Source organism: Eptatretus burgeri, chromosome 6, assembly GCF_056783735.1.
Source record: "Eptatretus burgeri isolate ZD-2024b chromosome 6, Ebu_testis_v1, whole genome shotgun sequence".
Classification (NCBI taxonomy): Eukaryota; Metazoa; Chordata; class Myxini; order Myxiniformes; family Myxinidae; genus Eptatretus; species Eptatretus burgeri.
The window spans coordinates 110,470,390-110,487,067 of NC_140966.1; the positions used below are offsets into that span (position 1 = coordinate 110,470,390).

The 16,678-nt window shown below is 45.5% G+C and overlaps 1 protein-coding gene across 8 annotated transcripts in view; it reads left to right on the forward strand.

The window, feature by feature from the left end:
- MRRF (mitochondrial ribosome recycling factor) overlaps window positions 1-16,678 on the forward strand; it is a 130,803-nt gene that overhangs the window by 40,763 nt on the left and 73,362 nt on the right. For all 8 annotated transcript variants that reach the window (XM_085886757.1, XM_085886756.1, XM_085886749.1 and 5 more), the window contains one exon: window positions 1,178-1,318. In XM_085886757.1, coding sequence (XP_085742883.1) covers window positions 1,178-1,318 — 141 coding nt within the window. The remainder of the gene's footprint in view (window positions 1-1,177; window positions 1,319-16,678) is intronic.

Consider the following 16,678-nt stretch of genomic DNA (forward strand, 5'->3'; position numbering starts at 1 on the left):
GGATTGAAGGAAAGGATTGCATATAAATGGATGCAGAAATGGGTTGAAAAGAACGTGCCGCGTGCATCCTGTACAGCATTGGCGTTTATTGTTTGCTTCTACTATTCCCTATGGCACCGCATCCTTGCAGCGGCACTGTTGTGTGGTTGATTCTTCTGCTGGCCTTCGCAAGGACGCATTCTTATAGTGGGGTGTGGCTGTGGTCTTCACAGACAGCCGTCTGAGTGCAGTGCCTGCTTCGATTTATTTCCGGAATAAGAGGAAAAGAGTTGAAATGAAGATCGAGATATAATCAGACCTAACTATGAGATCCACACAACGCACTTCGTCCCGTTTGACCCACTAGACATGAGGGAAAGGTCTAACTCTACGTATATTAATGAAATAACTGTCTGGGGACCACTGTATGATGGATGCCATTGCCTTGGAGGGATGCAGTTTCCAGAACCCCAACAATATGTTTTAAATTCAACCTGATCAGACGCATGGTCTGGCAGACAGAATTATTTAATATTTTAAATCTGGGTTCAGGTATTTAAATTAAACTTGGTACGAGTATGTATAATGATGTAATAATGTGAGCGGAAGCATTTCTGGTGATGTTGCAACATCAAAGAGTGCCCTTCTAGTTTGTCTTTGGATTTAGTCTCTCACACCAGCAGCTTAAGTCTGGTTCTTCTATGTTCAACAACTTTAACATGTTTAACTTTTACGATTGCTGCCGATGCAGTTAAAAAAACTCATTGACAATGATCGTCAAGCGCAGCACATTACACAATTATTAAAAACTAAGCTGTCACTGACAATCTTGTTGTATTGCTTCGGCTAATGTGTGACGGACTTCAAAGTTCAGAGTTCATAACCACGAAGAATGAGACAAATGAAGACGGACATCGTGACCTGGCAATAAAAAGAGTTATCGATAGCATGAAGGAAAGTTGCACTGTAATATTGGAATGGGAGGTGGTGAGCAAGTTTTATGTGAGCCAGTTAGAACAAAATTTTTGTGCAGAAGAGGTCAGGTCATGAGATCTTGTCTTGGAGAGTAAAAATAAGTGAATCATAATTTTAAAATGTCAACTAAAAGCTTTGAATAAGAAACAAATTTGTTCTTTCTTGTGACTAATTAGTTCTGACATCTTGTAGTATTTTAATGTGTTATGTTTTGCTTTACTAGGTCGTACCAGTCGCATGACTGTTCGGGAAGATCTCCTAGGTGATGTGCTGGACATGCAGGATGTCCGTGTAAGAATGAAGGACGTTCTTGATCGGCTCAGAGAGCAGTTTCTACATTCACTGTCTCTTCGTTCTTCTACCGGTAACACCACAGTTTTCCTTCCTTTTTTTTTTTTGTGTGCAAAATCTCAGGTCTTGTAAGAGCGACGTGATAGAGGGCAAAGAGGCAATGTACTGATAGTCGGGCAATAGACCGATGCAATAAGCAGGGGAATGAATGGAGAGAGAGAGACACACATACACACACAGACGCACACACAGCAACCTGCGAATAAGATGGTTAGCTTAGGTAGAGTTAATGTGGTCAAAAATTTTGTGGATAGAGATGGGAGATAATATCAGATGGTGGAGCACCATGTTCTTGAAGACAATTGAACCATCTTTGCAAGACAGTTCCAAAAACTGGAGGGAAAAAAATCAAACGAGGGTAGGTGGGCAGTAAACCTGGAGTTTGGGAGTTCAACTATGACAAGGTTTGCTGGAAGAAAGTATGCCTTGTGGAGGAACTTGGGTGGTTGGAGAGTTGAGACAGCAGGGGCAGCAAGGACCGATTGAGTGACAGTAGATACCAACCTTTTTACAGTGTGAAAGCAATAGGCAGGGCTCTCCACACTTTCTCAAATACCTGTATGCAGAATTAAAAGTAGGTGTATGAAAATCTTCAAGGCTGGTGGTGTGATCCCTATCCACAGGAGGTATCTAGATTCTCTCTCATCTCTCTCTCCTCTCTCTCGCATTCTCAGCCATTTAAGGCAGCAAGATACATGTTTCAAGCCTTTCTTATTTATGTGTGGAAATTCAGAAATCTTATATGGACATTAAATGTAAATAATTTTACTCGATCAAGTATGAATCATTGTGAGAATGGTTTGTGCTAATAAATTACTTTATAGAGCAAATTTGGTACTTTTTCTACATGTTCACCACTTTCTAATGCAGTAACAACAACACCCGAGATATTTTTACACCACCACCACTAATGGTGGTGAGGTCATAGGCCACTAGATTTATTGAAGAAGTCATTTTTGTCAATTTCAGGTTTTTATCATTCCTACACAACAACAAAGCATGACTAATTTATTCAGCAGAACTCCTCTTCCTTGTTTGTTTGTTTGTTTTTTTTTGTTCTTTTAAATTTGACATTCAAATTCAGCATTTTAGGTATTTTTTTGTTCTTAAAGAAAACCTGATAAAAGCTGGAAAATTACTATAAATACATTTTAAAATCTTCATTTTTTACTGTGAAAACTGATATACTCGAGAAAAAGGTGTTACGTAATGACCAGCTTAAGGCTCTGGTAGTGGTACAGCAAAGGCATGTTTATGTTAAAGTTTTGTTTTTACGAGCAAAGGTACCCAGCGTTGCCGGGCCATGCCGGGTCCCTCTCGCATCCTTTCCCCTGCCTCCTCCCACCCATCCCTCTCCCTCTGGACTCTCACCCCATATACAACAACAAAACTACAAGCAAAGCTTTTTTTTTCTACAAACTGTTCTTTCACCCTTGAGAGTTATTTCGTTATATTAGTAGCATTACTTCTAAATTGATGCATAGGTGGTGTTTGTACTATTTTTGGTTTTTGAATAATTAGCAATTAATGCATTTGGGAGGTCACATGACTCCTTCTTCGCTTAACTTACCGATCATTGTAACGCTTTAAGTAACAGTTATTTTTCACATCTGATACCATATTTGTGTCACAGTGAATAAAGTGTTTTTAACCACGTTTGGGAAAAATAAATAATGAAAATAAAACCCGCTTTCGATTCCTACTAACCTCTAACTTGCCACTTGTCATGTTGAAATCGGGCCCCCCTGAGGGACAAATTCATCTAAATAAGTCGTGGTATAGATGTAATGAATCTGGGGTGTGTTCAGTTACCAAGTTTCTTGTAGAGTGCTCGCTAAGTAGATTAAGTCTTACCCAATACTCAGCTTTCATTTTTGCATATCCTTGGAGTTCCCTAAGTATGCATGCAAAGTTTCTGGCTGCAAGGTTTCATGGTTTGGTAGTTATGGAGGACACACACACACACACACACACACACACACACACACACACACACACACACACACACACACACACACACACACACACACACACACACACACACACACACACACACACTGATGAAGAAGAGATAATGAGCAAAAAGGAGAGGAGATGAGGCTAACGGTCTGTCAATACCTTGCATGATTGACCAACCACGCCACCAGTACGTTTTGGGGGGATGCTCTGCTGGGCGATACCTCCCTGACAGCAGGCGCGTCGTTTCCTGTTTTGAGGCACTTCGTGCAGCTCAGTGTTGATCCAGAGAATGGGGCACGACCGTCAGGCATGAAGGAAGGACTTTTGGCGGAGTCAGAAGCCAGTGGTGGAGAAAGGCGGAGTCAGCAGGCGAATGGGCGGGTTGTCAATCCCAGGCCAGACAGAGAGCAGGATGAGCCGACAGGAACCATGAACCATGAGCAATAAGAAGGAACGGAAAACCACCAGCAGACAGGAACGCTCCAACGGCCCCGCGACCCGTCCTTTTATAGATCCTGTGGTGCATGGTGGGAGCGACGACCTGAAGCAATGTGTCGTCACCCAAATCGGGCGCTCTGACTGGACACTGGCCACCGCACGGCCCAGCTGCCATGATCGGAAGTGGCCTCACTGTATATCCGGCAAGCCATAGCTGAGCTGCTGAATCGTCTCGCTCCGAACCCTGTGATATGAATTGCCCTGCAGTGAACTCCCGGGCCGTACCTCAGTGACTTGCGGTTAGCGCTGGTCAATGTGCTGCTTGTCCGCACGCCATGCAGCCCGAGCAATCCGTGCTGCACAGCATGCCCCTGCCCGGCAGTAGCTGCATCGGTGTGAAGGTGAGGGAGGATGTTCGCGGTCCGTGGGAGACATCCATGGCCATTGTGGTCAGCGAAGACCGACGGTAAGATGCTATGGTAAACACATGCGCAGACCCGAACAAGATGTGTGCCGTTCGTGCCCAACTCTGTGTGCTATTAATAAATTACCCCGGGGCTGTGTGTGGGTCCGCCGCCATTGAGCATGTGATCATTTATCAAAAGCGGTGGTGTGTGCGGTGCCAGCCCGGATCTATGTCAGGAATTGGGGGAAAAGATTGGATATAATTATTAGATGTAGGTTTGGGTTGAAGAAGAAGATAGATATAATTATTAGACTCAGAAATGGGTTCAAAAGAGTGCGTCGCGTGCGTACTGGAAGTTGTTAGCATTTGGTGTGTTGTTCCTTCGATTTCTTCGGCATGTATGTATGTAGATGTAGATATATATATATATATATATATATATATATATATATATATATATATATATATATATATATATATATATATATGTATGTATATATATGTATGTATATATATATATATATATATGTATGTATATATATGTATGTATATATATATATATATATATATATATATATATATATATATATATATATATATATATATATATATATATACTCGCAGCACGTCGGGCCCCGTACACGTGCTCACACGGGTATACAGTCATCCCCCGCTATATCGCGGTTCACCTATCGCGCCCCCGGTTCATCGCGGGTTTTCCCTTGGAACCTAACTAATTTTTTATGCGGATTCCCCCGGTATATCGCGGTAATAATATATAAAATATAAATTATTTAAGCAATAAATTATAACGCGTGGCGCTCAACCAGTCACACAACGCACAAGACAAGGTTTCGCTTGTGAACTTTGAATATTTTCTAAGTTTTTTTTTCTCCAAGCCCTACGATGCTGCCCAAATGCCCTGCACCTTCTAAGGCTTCTGGCAAGGAACCGAAGCGCCAGAGGAAGGTCCTGACGCTCCAGGAGAAGTTTAAGGTGCTCGATATGCTTCGGGAAGGGAAAAGGTTTGCCGCCGTTGGACGAGCACTGCTCGTACCCAGCGCCTCAAAACCGACCAGACCAGAGGAGGCGATCTCCAGCACCTCAAACCTGACCAGACCAGACGAGTCGATCTCAGGCACCTCAAACCCGATCAGTCCCAAACCGACCAGACCAGACGAGTCGATCTCCGGCACCTCAAAACCCGATCACTGCCAAACCGACCAGACCAGACGAGTCGATTTTTTGGGGGGAGGCGTCCATTCATCGCGGATTTTCACTTAGCGCCGGGAGGTTGGAACGTAACCTACGCGATAAACGGGGGATTACTGTATATGTTTACCAAATTCAATCAATTCATTTGTTCCCCTCCATTTTAGCCGTCCGCGCTCTGGTATTGTACCAGGCGCGAATCGTTTCAACGCATGCTCCCCTGGAACCATTAATGTACCGAGCAATGCTCCGCGCTTCGGTGGTTTGCAAAACATGGACCGAATCTTGCACGCAGAGTCCCGCGGAGCCGGCGCGGTTTCCGAATAACTTTATCCCACTCAGAAGGCTCGCCACTCTCGTCCGTTGCACGACCCACGATTCCCGTCTGGGTCGGTCCGTGTCCCATTTTCTCACGTGCACTCACACATGCCATGTCATTTGCACTCCACTCACGTTCTGACACATACTCTGGCACAATCACATTGGGGGCTTGGGTTAGCCCAAGAGATTTTTTTTAATTTTTTTTTGTATACCTTGGTCGAGGCTCGTATGAGAGCTAACACACAACTCACAGCAAGGAGGCATGAGACAAGAGGGGCGGGAGTGGAAGGGACAAAACAGTGGGGAACAGACACATTAGGTGAACTGTGGAAGGGAGAGGGATGGGGATGGGACGGGGAACATGGCGAAGAGAAGATGGACATTTCAGGGACTTTCAGGAAGGAAAGTAGGAGAAATGAAGGAAGTGGGCTTGGGTGGATTATCGGGGGTAGAAAAGATCGAGGATTTGGATGGGGGAAGATAAGAGGTGGTGGTGAACAGCTGTTTTGAAAGCCTGGAGGGAAGAATGGGAAAGAATAGAGTGAGGAAGTTTATTCCAAAGGCGGGAAAAAGAGGAATGAAAGAGTGAAGATGAGCAGTGATTCGTGATTTTGGTAGTTTTACCAGAAGGGGGTTGTTGGCGGACCTTGAGCGCCCGTGGAAATGTGGTGGGGACAAATCGCAGAGAGAGCAGGGGGGCAAGGCTGGAGAGGAGTCGGTAGAAGACAGAAAGACCACCGACCAACCTGCGGTGATTGAGTGAGAGGCCCAAAGACTCAGCTTCATTGCGGGAGATGCCGATGATCTTAAATGCCCTGGTTTCGACAGCGTGAAGCCGAGAAAGGTGGGAGGCAGGAGCACCAGCCCAGAGGGGAGAGCAGTACTCCATCAGGCTACGGACAAAAGCTTTGTAAGTGGTCAGGAGCTCAAGAGGGCCGAGGAAGGACTTAGCACGACGGAGGATTCCCAGTCGGCGACTGGCTTTTGAGGCGAGGTTGGAAATGTGACTTTCCCAGGAAAGGTCATGGCAGATAGTGAGACCCAGAAGCTTGAAAGAAAAGACTTCTTCCAGAGGATTGTTGAGAAAGTGGATGGGAGGGTTTTGTAAACGGTCCTTTCGAAGAGACATAGTGAGAGTGTGAGATTTGTCTGGATTGAAAGACATGTTCCACGTGTTGGACCAGTTTGTGATTTTATCCAGATCTGCAGTGAGTGAGGAAGCTGCTGCTTGCCGGTCTGAGGGATGACAGATGGTACGGCAGAGGGTGGAGTCGTCGGCAAAGAGAAATAGAGGATTTTCCAGAGAGTCCGAGAGATCATTGATGAAAACCAGAAAAAGAACAGGGCCCAGAACGCTACCTTGAGGAACTCCAGCCTGCACAGGAAGAGGGGATGAAAGAACTCCATTTAGGGCCACACGTTGACTGCGACAGGAGAGGAAGTCTGCGAGCCATGAGTGGAGATGGCCTTGAATACCATGGGAAGAGAGTTTGGTGAGTAGGGCAGGGTGCCAGACTGTGTCAAAAGCACGTGATATGTCCAGGGATACGGCTCGGATTTCCTGTCTGGCATTGAGGACCTCCATCCATTGATGGGAGAGCAGAAGCAGCATATCCAGGGTAGAGTGACCTGGTCTGAAACCAAATTGATGATTGGAAATCAAGCCATTGGAGAAGAGGAAGGATTTCATATCTGAGGCGATGATGGATTCCATCACCTTGCTGATGATTGGGAGAAGGCTGATTGGTCTGTAGTTATAGGGATCTGTTTTTGCACCTTTTTTATGCAGGGCAGTGATGTTAGCAGATTTCCAAGCAGATGGCAGATGACCTTGGGCAAATGAGAGGGTGAATATAACAGAGAGAGGGTGAGCAAGAGCAGAAGAGCAGGCTTTGAGGACACGTGGGCTGATGCCGTCTGGACCGGTTGCAGAATCTGACTCGAGGTTTGAAAGCAAGCTCTCCACCTTGTCAGGAGAAAAGGATACAGAGTCCAGGGACAGTTGGGTGCGACTGGGTAAAGTGGGTAGAGATAGTGATGGGTTTAGGACACAAGATTTAGCTGCAAACACCGAGTTTAGACATTCAGCTTTATCACGTGTGGAATCAGCAGTGCGGCCATTTGAGGTAAGGGAGGGGATGGAGGGGAACATACACCAGAAACAGATTTGATTAAACGCCACCAGGATTTTGAGGAGGGAGAGAGGTTTGAGAGTTCAGACTTGAGATGAGAAAGATGTTGTTTTCTGGCTCTCCTGAGGGTAGATACACACTTGTTCCGAGCTTTGTGGAAAGAACTGAGATTGCCCTCAGTTGGGTTTGCTTTCCATGAGGCAAAGGCAAGTTGTTTCAGGACAACTGCCGCGCCACAAGCTTCAGTAAACCAAGGGCGGGAGGAAGGGTAAGACAACTGAACACGAGAGGGGATAAATCTGTGCATGAGGGAGAGCAAGTTTCTTTGAAAGAATTCCCAGGATGAGTTGATGTTTGAGAAAGTAGTGATAGGAGACCAGTCTGTAAGTTTGATGGCTGCTCGGAGACCCTGCCAGTCGGCTTGAGTGAAATGCCAGACTCGACGGCGGTGAGGTGGTTCTCTGATAACAGCCAGAGAGATGTCCACTTTAACAAGGACGTGGTCAGAAGAACCAATTGGAGCGAAGGAAGAGCAGCAGATATTGTCAGGGAAATTTGTCAAAATCAGATCCAGAAGAGATGGAGTACCATTGGTTGAGATCCGGGTCGGGAAGTTGACCGATTGAGTCAGTCCCAATGAGTCACAGAAAGCTTTTGCTGAGGTGCCATGGCAGGTGAGAGAGGTACCCACACCTAGCCAACTGGCGTGATGACAATTGAAGTCACCACATAAGAGGAAGAGAGAGTTTGGATGAGAAGATAGAAGATGGTCCATGTTTTCGGATAGTGAGATGTAGATGGAGTCATCACTGTTCGGTGGACGGTACAGTACACATATAAACATGAGGTGGGAGTGGAAGGGAAGCCGAAGCCAGAGGTATTCCTGGGGGTGTGGGGGAATGAGAGCAGTGCATGGAGAGTGAGGAATAGAGTCTTTGATGAAGAGAGCAACACCTCCACCAGGACGAGGCTCAGGTCTGTCATACCGTAAGAGGGAGTAGCCAGGGAGAGATACTTGGGAGTCAGACACGTCTTGGGAGAGGAAAGTTTCTGTTAGGCAGATAATGTCTGGTTTGTCAGTGGCAACCTGTATGGAAAGATCTGAAAGGTTTGAGCGAAGGCCCCGGATATTTGAGGTCCACACTTTTAATGAAGAGGAAGGGGAGGAGGCTTTGGGTGCAGGAGGTGGAGGGGGAGGGGAGGGTAGGACAAGGGACGAGGGGGCAGGTAAGGAGGGTTGCTGAAGGAGTGTGGGGTATTGCAGAACAGCGAGGGGAGGGGGCCGAATGAGGAGAAAAGGCTCTGTGATGCTGGGGGAGAGGGGGGACAAGAGACAAGGAAGAAGGCAGTTGAGGATTTGAGGAGGTGGAGTGAAGAGATGGAGGTGAGAGGGCAGTGGAGGGAGGCAGGTTGGTGGATGAGAGGGGGGGCAACTTTGAGAAGGAAGAGTGAGGGGGATGAAAGGTGGGAGAAAGGTGAGGGGGGGATTTTTGAGAGAGGTGAGAGGGAGGCTTGGAGGGAGAAGAGTGGGATGGTTGCTTTGAGAGTGAGAGTGAGGGGTGAGGGGGGTGAGTTGGCACTGAAGTTGGAAAAAAAGAATGTTTGATGGAAAGCGAGCATCCATGGCAAACTGTGGTATTTAAAAGTTTTAGGTCAGAGATGCGATTTAACACAATTCTTGATGGATGCAATGAAGGCGAATTCAGAGCATGGAGAGAAGAAGCGCTGTAATAGTTGGATTTTTTAGGCAAGGAATGAAGGAGAGCTCGAAATGAGAGCAGTCTGTTAAAATAGCAGAAGAGTAGTGCATTGTGAAACAGTAGAGTACCACATGTGTGAGAGAGGAAGATGAAGCATTATAAGATCGTTTTTGTTGTTAAAAATAATGTATGAGAGAGTTCAACAGATTAGGTCATGGAAGTGTAAAAAAAAAATAAATAAATAAATAAAAATAAAAATAAAAAAATAAAAAATAAAAAAAATCGAAGAAGAAGACGAGGAGGAAGTTAAGAGGAAGAAGAAGCAGAATCGGGAGAAGGGGAGAAGGTGAGCGTGTTGTTGTTGTTGGGTGTATATATATATATATAAATATATATATTTTTTTGTTGTTAATATTAATATATGAGAGAGTTCAACAGATTAGGTCATGGAAGTGTAATTAAAAAAAAGGAAGAAGAAGAAGCAGAATCGGGAGAAGGTGAGCGTGTTGTTGTTGTAGGTTTTTTTTTTTTTGAGATAAGAAAGAGATTAGTTGGGAGAATGGGGGATGTTTGGAAAGTGGGGAGGATCAACATTGAAGGTAATGGGGAGGATAGAAAATGAAGGTAATGGGGAGAAAAAACAAACAACAACAACAAAAAAAAAAACGATCGAACACCGAGTGGAACTGGTAGGCCTCAAGCCTACGCCTAGGCCTCAAGCACAGGTAAGAACGTCGACAAAAATACTCACAAAATAGCACGATTTTTGAAACAAAACCGAACTAGCAACACACAGTAACATGTAGGTGAGAAAATTAAACAGTTAAAACGGGACAAATAACAACCGGAAACTTAGCTTTGAGAACGTCAGCAGGGAGTCCCAAAGGAGACCTCTCGCTGCTCAAAACCGGAACCGGAAGTGATCCCGGGGCTTCTATCCCCCAAAGCTGGACATGTGCTCTTTCACACCATGCAACCGCTCCACCTCGCTCAGCCTTACCAGACTCACCACGTCACGGTCTGCCTCGAGGGAGCATATCGTCTCCCCTCGTTCCTGCGGGAGGTTAATCTGACCCTCGCATTGGGTCTCAAAACATTCCCCAAGCTCAACCCCAATGTCCCTTACCAGTTCTACTTGTGTGTGCTCCTCTTTAGTTTCGTGCAATTCGTCCCCCTCTTTTGCTTTCTGCGTCTCCGTCACCTCTTTTAATTCCTGCGTTTCTTTTTTTAATTTTTGTGACGTCACTCGTCGCCTCGATCTCGCCCGTCGTCATCGCGGTCCGAACAACATCCACACTCCCCCTTGACTCGGTCGTTTCCCCACGTACTGTGCCGATCCCATCCGCCATTTTTCGATTCATGGTCTGCATTTCGCCTTTCACCTTTACCAACTCCGCCTTCATTTCCTCCTGGCCCGCCTTCATTTGTTTTTGTAAGCTTATCCCCATGCTTTGCATTTCACCTCTCAGTGTTTGCATATCATCTCTCTATGCTTGCATATTCACATCCATTTGTTTTTGGAAATCCCCTTTCAGTTGGTTTTGCATGCTTGCCAGTATCTCCACCAACTAGCTTAAGTCAATTGGCGCTGGCGGAGCCGATCTGCCACGATCGGGTGCGGATCCGTGAGGGATCGTTCGGTCCTCTGGGAGGGAAATTTTATGTAGGGGTGCTCATGCACCACTGCTGCCGCCCCCAATGTTCCCTCCGGATTTGGTTGCAGGGAAAGGTCTACCTGCCCGGTGTTGTCCTGAGCCATGGGTTCTTCTAACGTTAATTCCGAACCCACCTGCACCAGTCCGTCTTGGTCCTCCATGGTCCGTGCTGAGAATTAAATAAAATTTTACTGCCCTTAATTTGGAGGGAAAATGTGGGGGGGGGGGGTTGTCAAGCACACCCCTGGTCGGAATCCCGTAATTTTCTTGTTGGAGGTGGAGGGGTTCGAATCCCGCTCCAGACACCAAACTGTTGTGGGCCGGGGGTCAGTGGTGAGATCGACCACTAGATGGGGAAAGCTTGCGTCATCTCCCACCAAACTCCCCAGAATTGTAGGCCGTCGCTCAGATAACTCCGTGAGCCGGCAGATCGTTTAACCGACCGTGGTCACCAATATTTCAACCGCGTAGCGTAGGGTCTATTTGTCTATCACCAATTTACCTAATTAACTACGCGATTTCGACTATCGGGGAACCACGCCCTCGGCACGTCTTGCTCAAACCGGGTCACTCTCCCGACTGCGGTAGAGTTCCAACTACCGACTACCAACTCCGGTTCGGGTGCAGTCGAGTAGAACTGCCAAAGCCGTGCCGGCTAGGATGAGCAGATTATCGGGTATAAAAACCCGCCTAAACTCAGATCCGAACCATGCTGGACCAATTCAAGAAGGGACGGAAACGAACTGGGAACATTTCTAACAAGTTTTATTTGCAGTAAAAGAAGACACAAAGCAAGACTTAACGCGAATATGCAAGAAGTATTTACAATGATCCAAAAACACTTATTCAGTTCTACTTAAAGACGGGCCCACACGCAGACGCACACACAAATGAAAAGAAACCCAGAGTTCTTTATTGGACCCTCGCAGCTCAGGAGAGAGACAAGCTGGGGTTCAGAGTTTGGTTGAGTACCTGGCCGTCGGAGAAAGGGGGTACTCCGTGCTGCGGCACCTGACAATGGTCGCTGGTTTGGTCCCCAGTCGCACGTGTGAGACTCGAGGTTCATGACGGAGCTCGGGTGGTGAGTAGCGGGGTCCACGGAGGGGGGGGAGGGTCGGGGTCACTCTTTCCTTCCTTGTAGAGGGCCAGCAGATACACATTCACCACCTCGATGACCTTCGTGACACTAAAAACCCTCCAAAACTCTCCAAAAAGACCCACCAAAAACTCTCCAAGACCCCAAAAAGACCCCTGCATCGGAGAGTGCTCAGAAATTTATGGACCTCCCTCAGCGGGGAGGGGCCTTTGTGAACGCACCTCGCTGTCCGCCTTTGATTGGACAAGGTCCCACAGCATACCTTTCCGGGGCGGGGCCTTGGCCCCTGCCGGGAAACCCCAGCTACTCTTCCACGCGGGTTCATACTTGACGAGTAACAGTATCAACACTGCAATGGCCCCTGCCGGGAAACCCCAGCAACTCTTCCACGCGGGTTCATACTTGACGAGTAACAGTATCAATGTTGCAAAGGTTATCGTGAAAGAGATACAACGTTCGTGGGAGCCGAGAAACCAGAACAGTGAGATCTTGCCTTGGCACGTCAGGGTGCGAGAAGGCAGCTGGTTGGTGGTGGATCGTGATGGGACGAGGGTCATGCAGATGGGATGGTTGTTACATGGCTTGTTGGAGGGTTCATTGGATGTAAGGATTTAATAACTTAACTAAAAATAAATTGCAACGCACGCCTTTGATTCTCCCACTAGACAAAAGGAAAGGGATCTGACTACACACATACTTAACGACATAACTGACTTTTGGGACATCTGTATATTGAATGCTTATGGTTTCCAGATCCGCAACTACATACAGTGGACTAGGCGTAAGTCGTCACCATCGGGACCGAGAAAAAAGTGACGACTTAGAAATGTGACGACTTACGCGTATGCGAACATTCATGATGACTGTGGGGTGAAGGATGAAGTCGCGCGTGGCCTGGACACGTACGTGTGAGAGCTGGCTATTGTACCAAAAGGAAAACACAATCGTCGGGGCATAGGTGGGGGTTCATTGGTGAGTTGAAAAGTGAACAAGCAAAGTTGGAATTCATGAATCAGTTTATGAAAAGTAAAGATAATGAACAACTGTAAGACAACTCATATACCATCGGTGATGGTATGGTGACAAATTACATGACACACAGTCATCGTGGTGATGATTACCACTCGATGCCAATGTGTAAGTGAGTGCGGTAATGTACAAAACAAGCCAATATAAAACCATGATCGGACTTCAACACTCAGCTCGATCGATCCTTTACTCCTTCGCGAAGTAATCCGTTATGTTTGACTGCCTCAAACTCTTGGGCATCTGGTGCATGAGAAAGGACTCAAACCGGTCATTGTATTCCATGATGTTGTCTGGGCAATCCTCCACCGAAAGACAGTATCGGCCGAATATTTGGCCGAATCGGCCGAAACCGAATATTTGGCTGAGCCGACATTTGCCGAAACCAGATGATGAGCGCGTCATCGACATCTTCAAAGGACACACATTTCACGCGTTTCACACTTACCACTGGCCTCGCGATCTTCTCCACTTGTCCAAATATCTTGCCCTTATTCTTCAAGATATCGTTCAATGTCTGCCGTTTGATGTCCAACTTCTCAGCTATGGCTGTTTTCTACATCAGTGGGTTTGCCTCGCAAAACTGGATAATGTCGTATTTTTCTTGGTAGGTTTTAGTTGTAAGCTTACGCTTAGTCGCTATCGTCCTACCTGCAGTGTGATCAACGTGTGTATGCAGTTATAAATAGCCTATCACTGGCGGTGTAAACCAATGAGCGAGCATCACGATTCCATGAAATCGGGCTTCTCACGAGGCAGTAGTTCCGTGTGACAAGTTAGGAGTGGTAATTTACTTGCGTTTCCATTACGCGGGAACGGACAACATCTGACGACTTCGACGAAGTGACGACTTAGAGATGACGACTTACAGAGGGATGACCCTTTATTCAAAAGGATTTAACATGAGATAAATTCGGGACTTTTTGACGCTGCCGACTTAGGCGAAGTGACGAGTTACACGCTGCCGACTTACGCCTGGTCTACTGTATATATATATATATATATATATATATATATATATATATATATATATATATATATATATATATATATATATATATATATATATATATATATATGGGTTGACTCAGCCTGTCATCCTTCCGAGGTCGGCAAAATGAGTACCAGTATACTGGGCCGGTGTATACCCCGGTTAAAATAGGTATACCATATCCCTGTGTCGTAAGAGGCGACCAGGGTTGCGTCAGGAAGGGCATCCGGTGTAAAACGTGCCAAATCACTATGCGGATCATACGGATGATCCGCTGTGGCGACCCCTAACGGGAGCAGCCGAAAGAAGAAGAGGAAGACATATATATATATATATATATATATATATATATATATATATATATATATATATATATATATATATATATATATATATACATATATATATATATATATATATATATATATATATATATATATATATATATATATATATATATATATATATATATATATATATATATATATTGTTGCGGTTCTCGCAACCGCATGCATACAACAGATAGTTGTCCCGAGTCAGTTATGCCATTAATATACGTGCAGATAGACCCCTTCCTTTTGTGTAGTGGGAGGACAAGGGAGTGCGTTGCGATGGGCTATTGGTTAGGTTTATTAAATCATTTTCCCCTCCATTCCACTTCCACTCTTCCTCTTTTCACTTCTGAGGTAAATCTATCGCGCTTGCCCCTCATCTCGCTTACCACGGCATGACAACCCACAGTACCCTCCCCAACGATCACGTCTGAGGCAAAATCGCAACGTGCACTCTGGAGTAGACTGGGCTTTGAGCTTCCACACCCAAGGCCAGACATGTGCGACGTGTCACGTACGCTTTTGCACCCAGGTGGGTGGGCTATACCGGCGTCTGGCCGAAGCCCGGCCCAGGATGGCGGACCACGTGGGGGGGGGGGGGTCGGGGCCAGTCGGAACGCCGATTCGGGCGATGACGTCGGGTTCGGCATGGCCCCTTCCCCAAGCTCCGGGCTCTAAAAAACACGGAGAAGTCCTCCGTGAGGGTTATATTATGTGAGTGTGTGTGTTTCACACTGTGTGTCTCTTGTCCTTGACTCCGCCCACCGCATCACGGAATTATCCGTGAGCGACGGCCTACAATTCCGGAGAGTCTGGTGGGAATCGACGTATCTTCCCCCACCTCATGGTCTTCTACCCGACCCCGCTGGCCTGCAACAATATATATATATATATATATATATATATATATATATATATATATATATATATATATATATATATATATATATATATATATATATATATATATATATATATATATATATCTACATACATATATATATCTACATACATATACATATATCTACATACATATACATATATCTACATACATATACATATATCTACATACATATACATATATCTACAAACACATACATATATATATATATATATATATATATATATATATATATATATATATATATATACATATACATATATATACACATAGCTGTATGTATGTATATATATATATATATATATATATATATATATATATATATATATATATATATATATATATATATATATATATATATACATACAGCTATGTGTATATATATGTATATATATATATATATATATATATATATATATATATATATATATATATATATATATATTGTTGTGGTTGACGAAATTCACAAACCACCATTCAGGTCCCTTAGGTGAGATATCTCTGTAAGTATATGTGTAGTTAGGCCCAAACCCGTTGTCTAGAGGGAATAAATGTCATTCATGCGGGCTGAGACTCTTCAGGATAGCCGTTTTTCTTTTACTATCTTTATTTTGGACCAGCCGCCATTATTACCACCACCAACCACGTCTCAACAGCCATCACAACAACAACCACCAACCACAACGCCGCTTCACAATAACAACCACCAACCACAACGCCGCTTCACAACAACAACCACCAACCACAACGCCGCTTCACCACAACCGCCACGACCTTTACCGTCACAACTCGCCACCATCTCATCCACACCATCTCGCGCCACTCGTGGGCGCCGATGCTGGACTCGTGCGGGGCGCGCACCGAGCAGCATGTTCAAAAACATCACAGACTTTCCGCAGAAAACGGATCAAAAACGACTCACGCCCACTTTTGTTCCGTCCAATCGGTGAGCGAGGGGCGATTTGGCCCCGCCTCCAGGGCGTTGGAGGGCGGTCGCTATATGCAAATTCATGGATCAAAAAGCATTCACGCCCACTTTTCCTCGGGCCAATGGGGAGCCAGGTGAAGGGTCGGAGGCAGAGGGTCAAGGGTGAAAGAGCGAAGCCACGGGGCTTATCAAAACGGCTGCGTTCGTCAGTCAAGTGCAGTTCAGTTGGAAGTTCAGTTCAAGTGTGCGGAGTTCAAGAGTCGTCGGTGGAGCTGG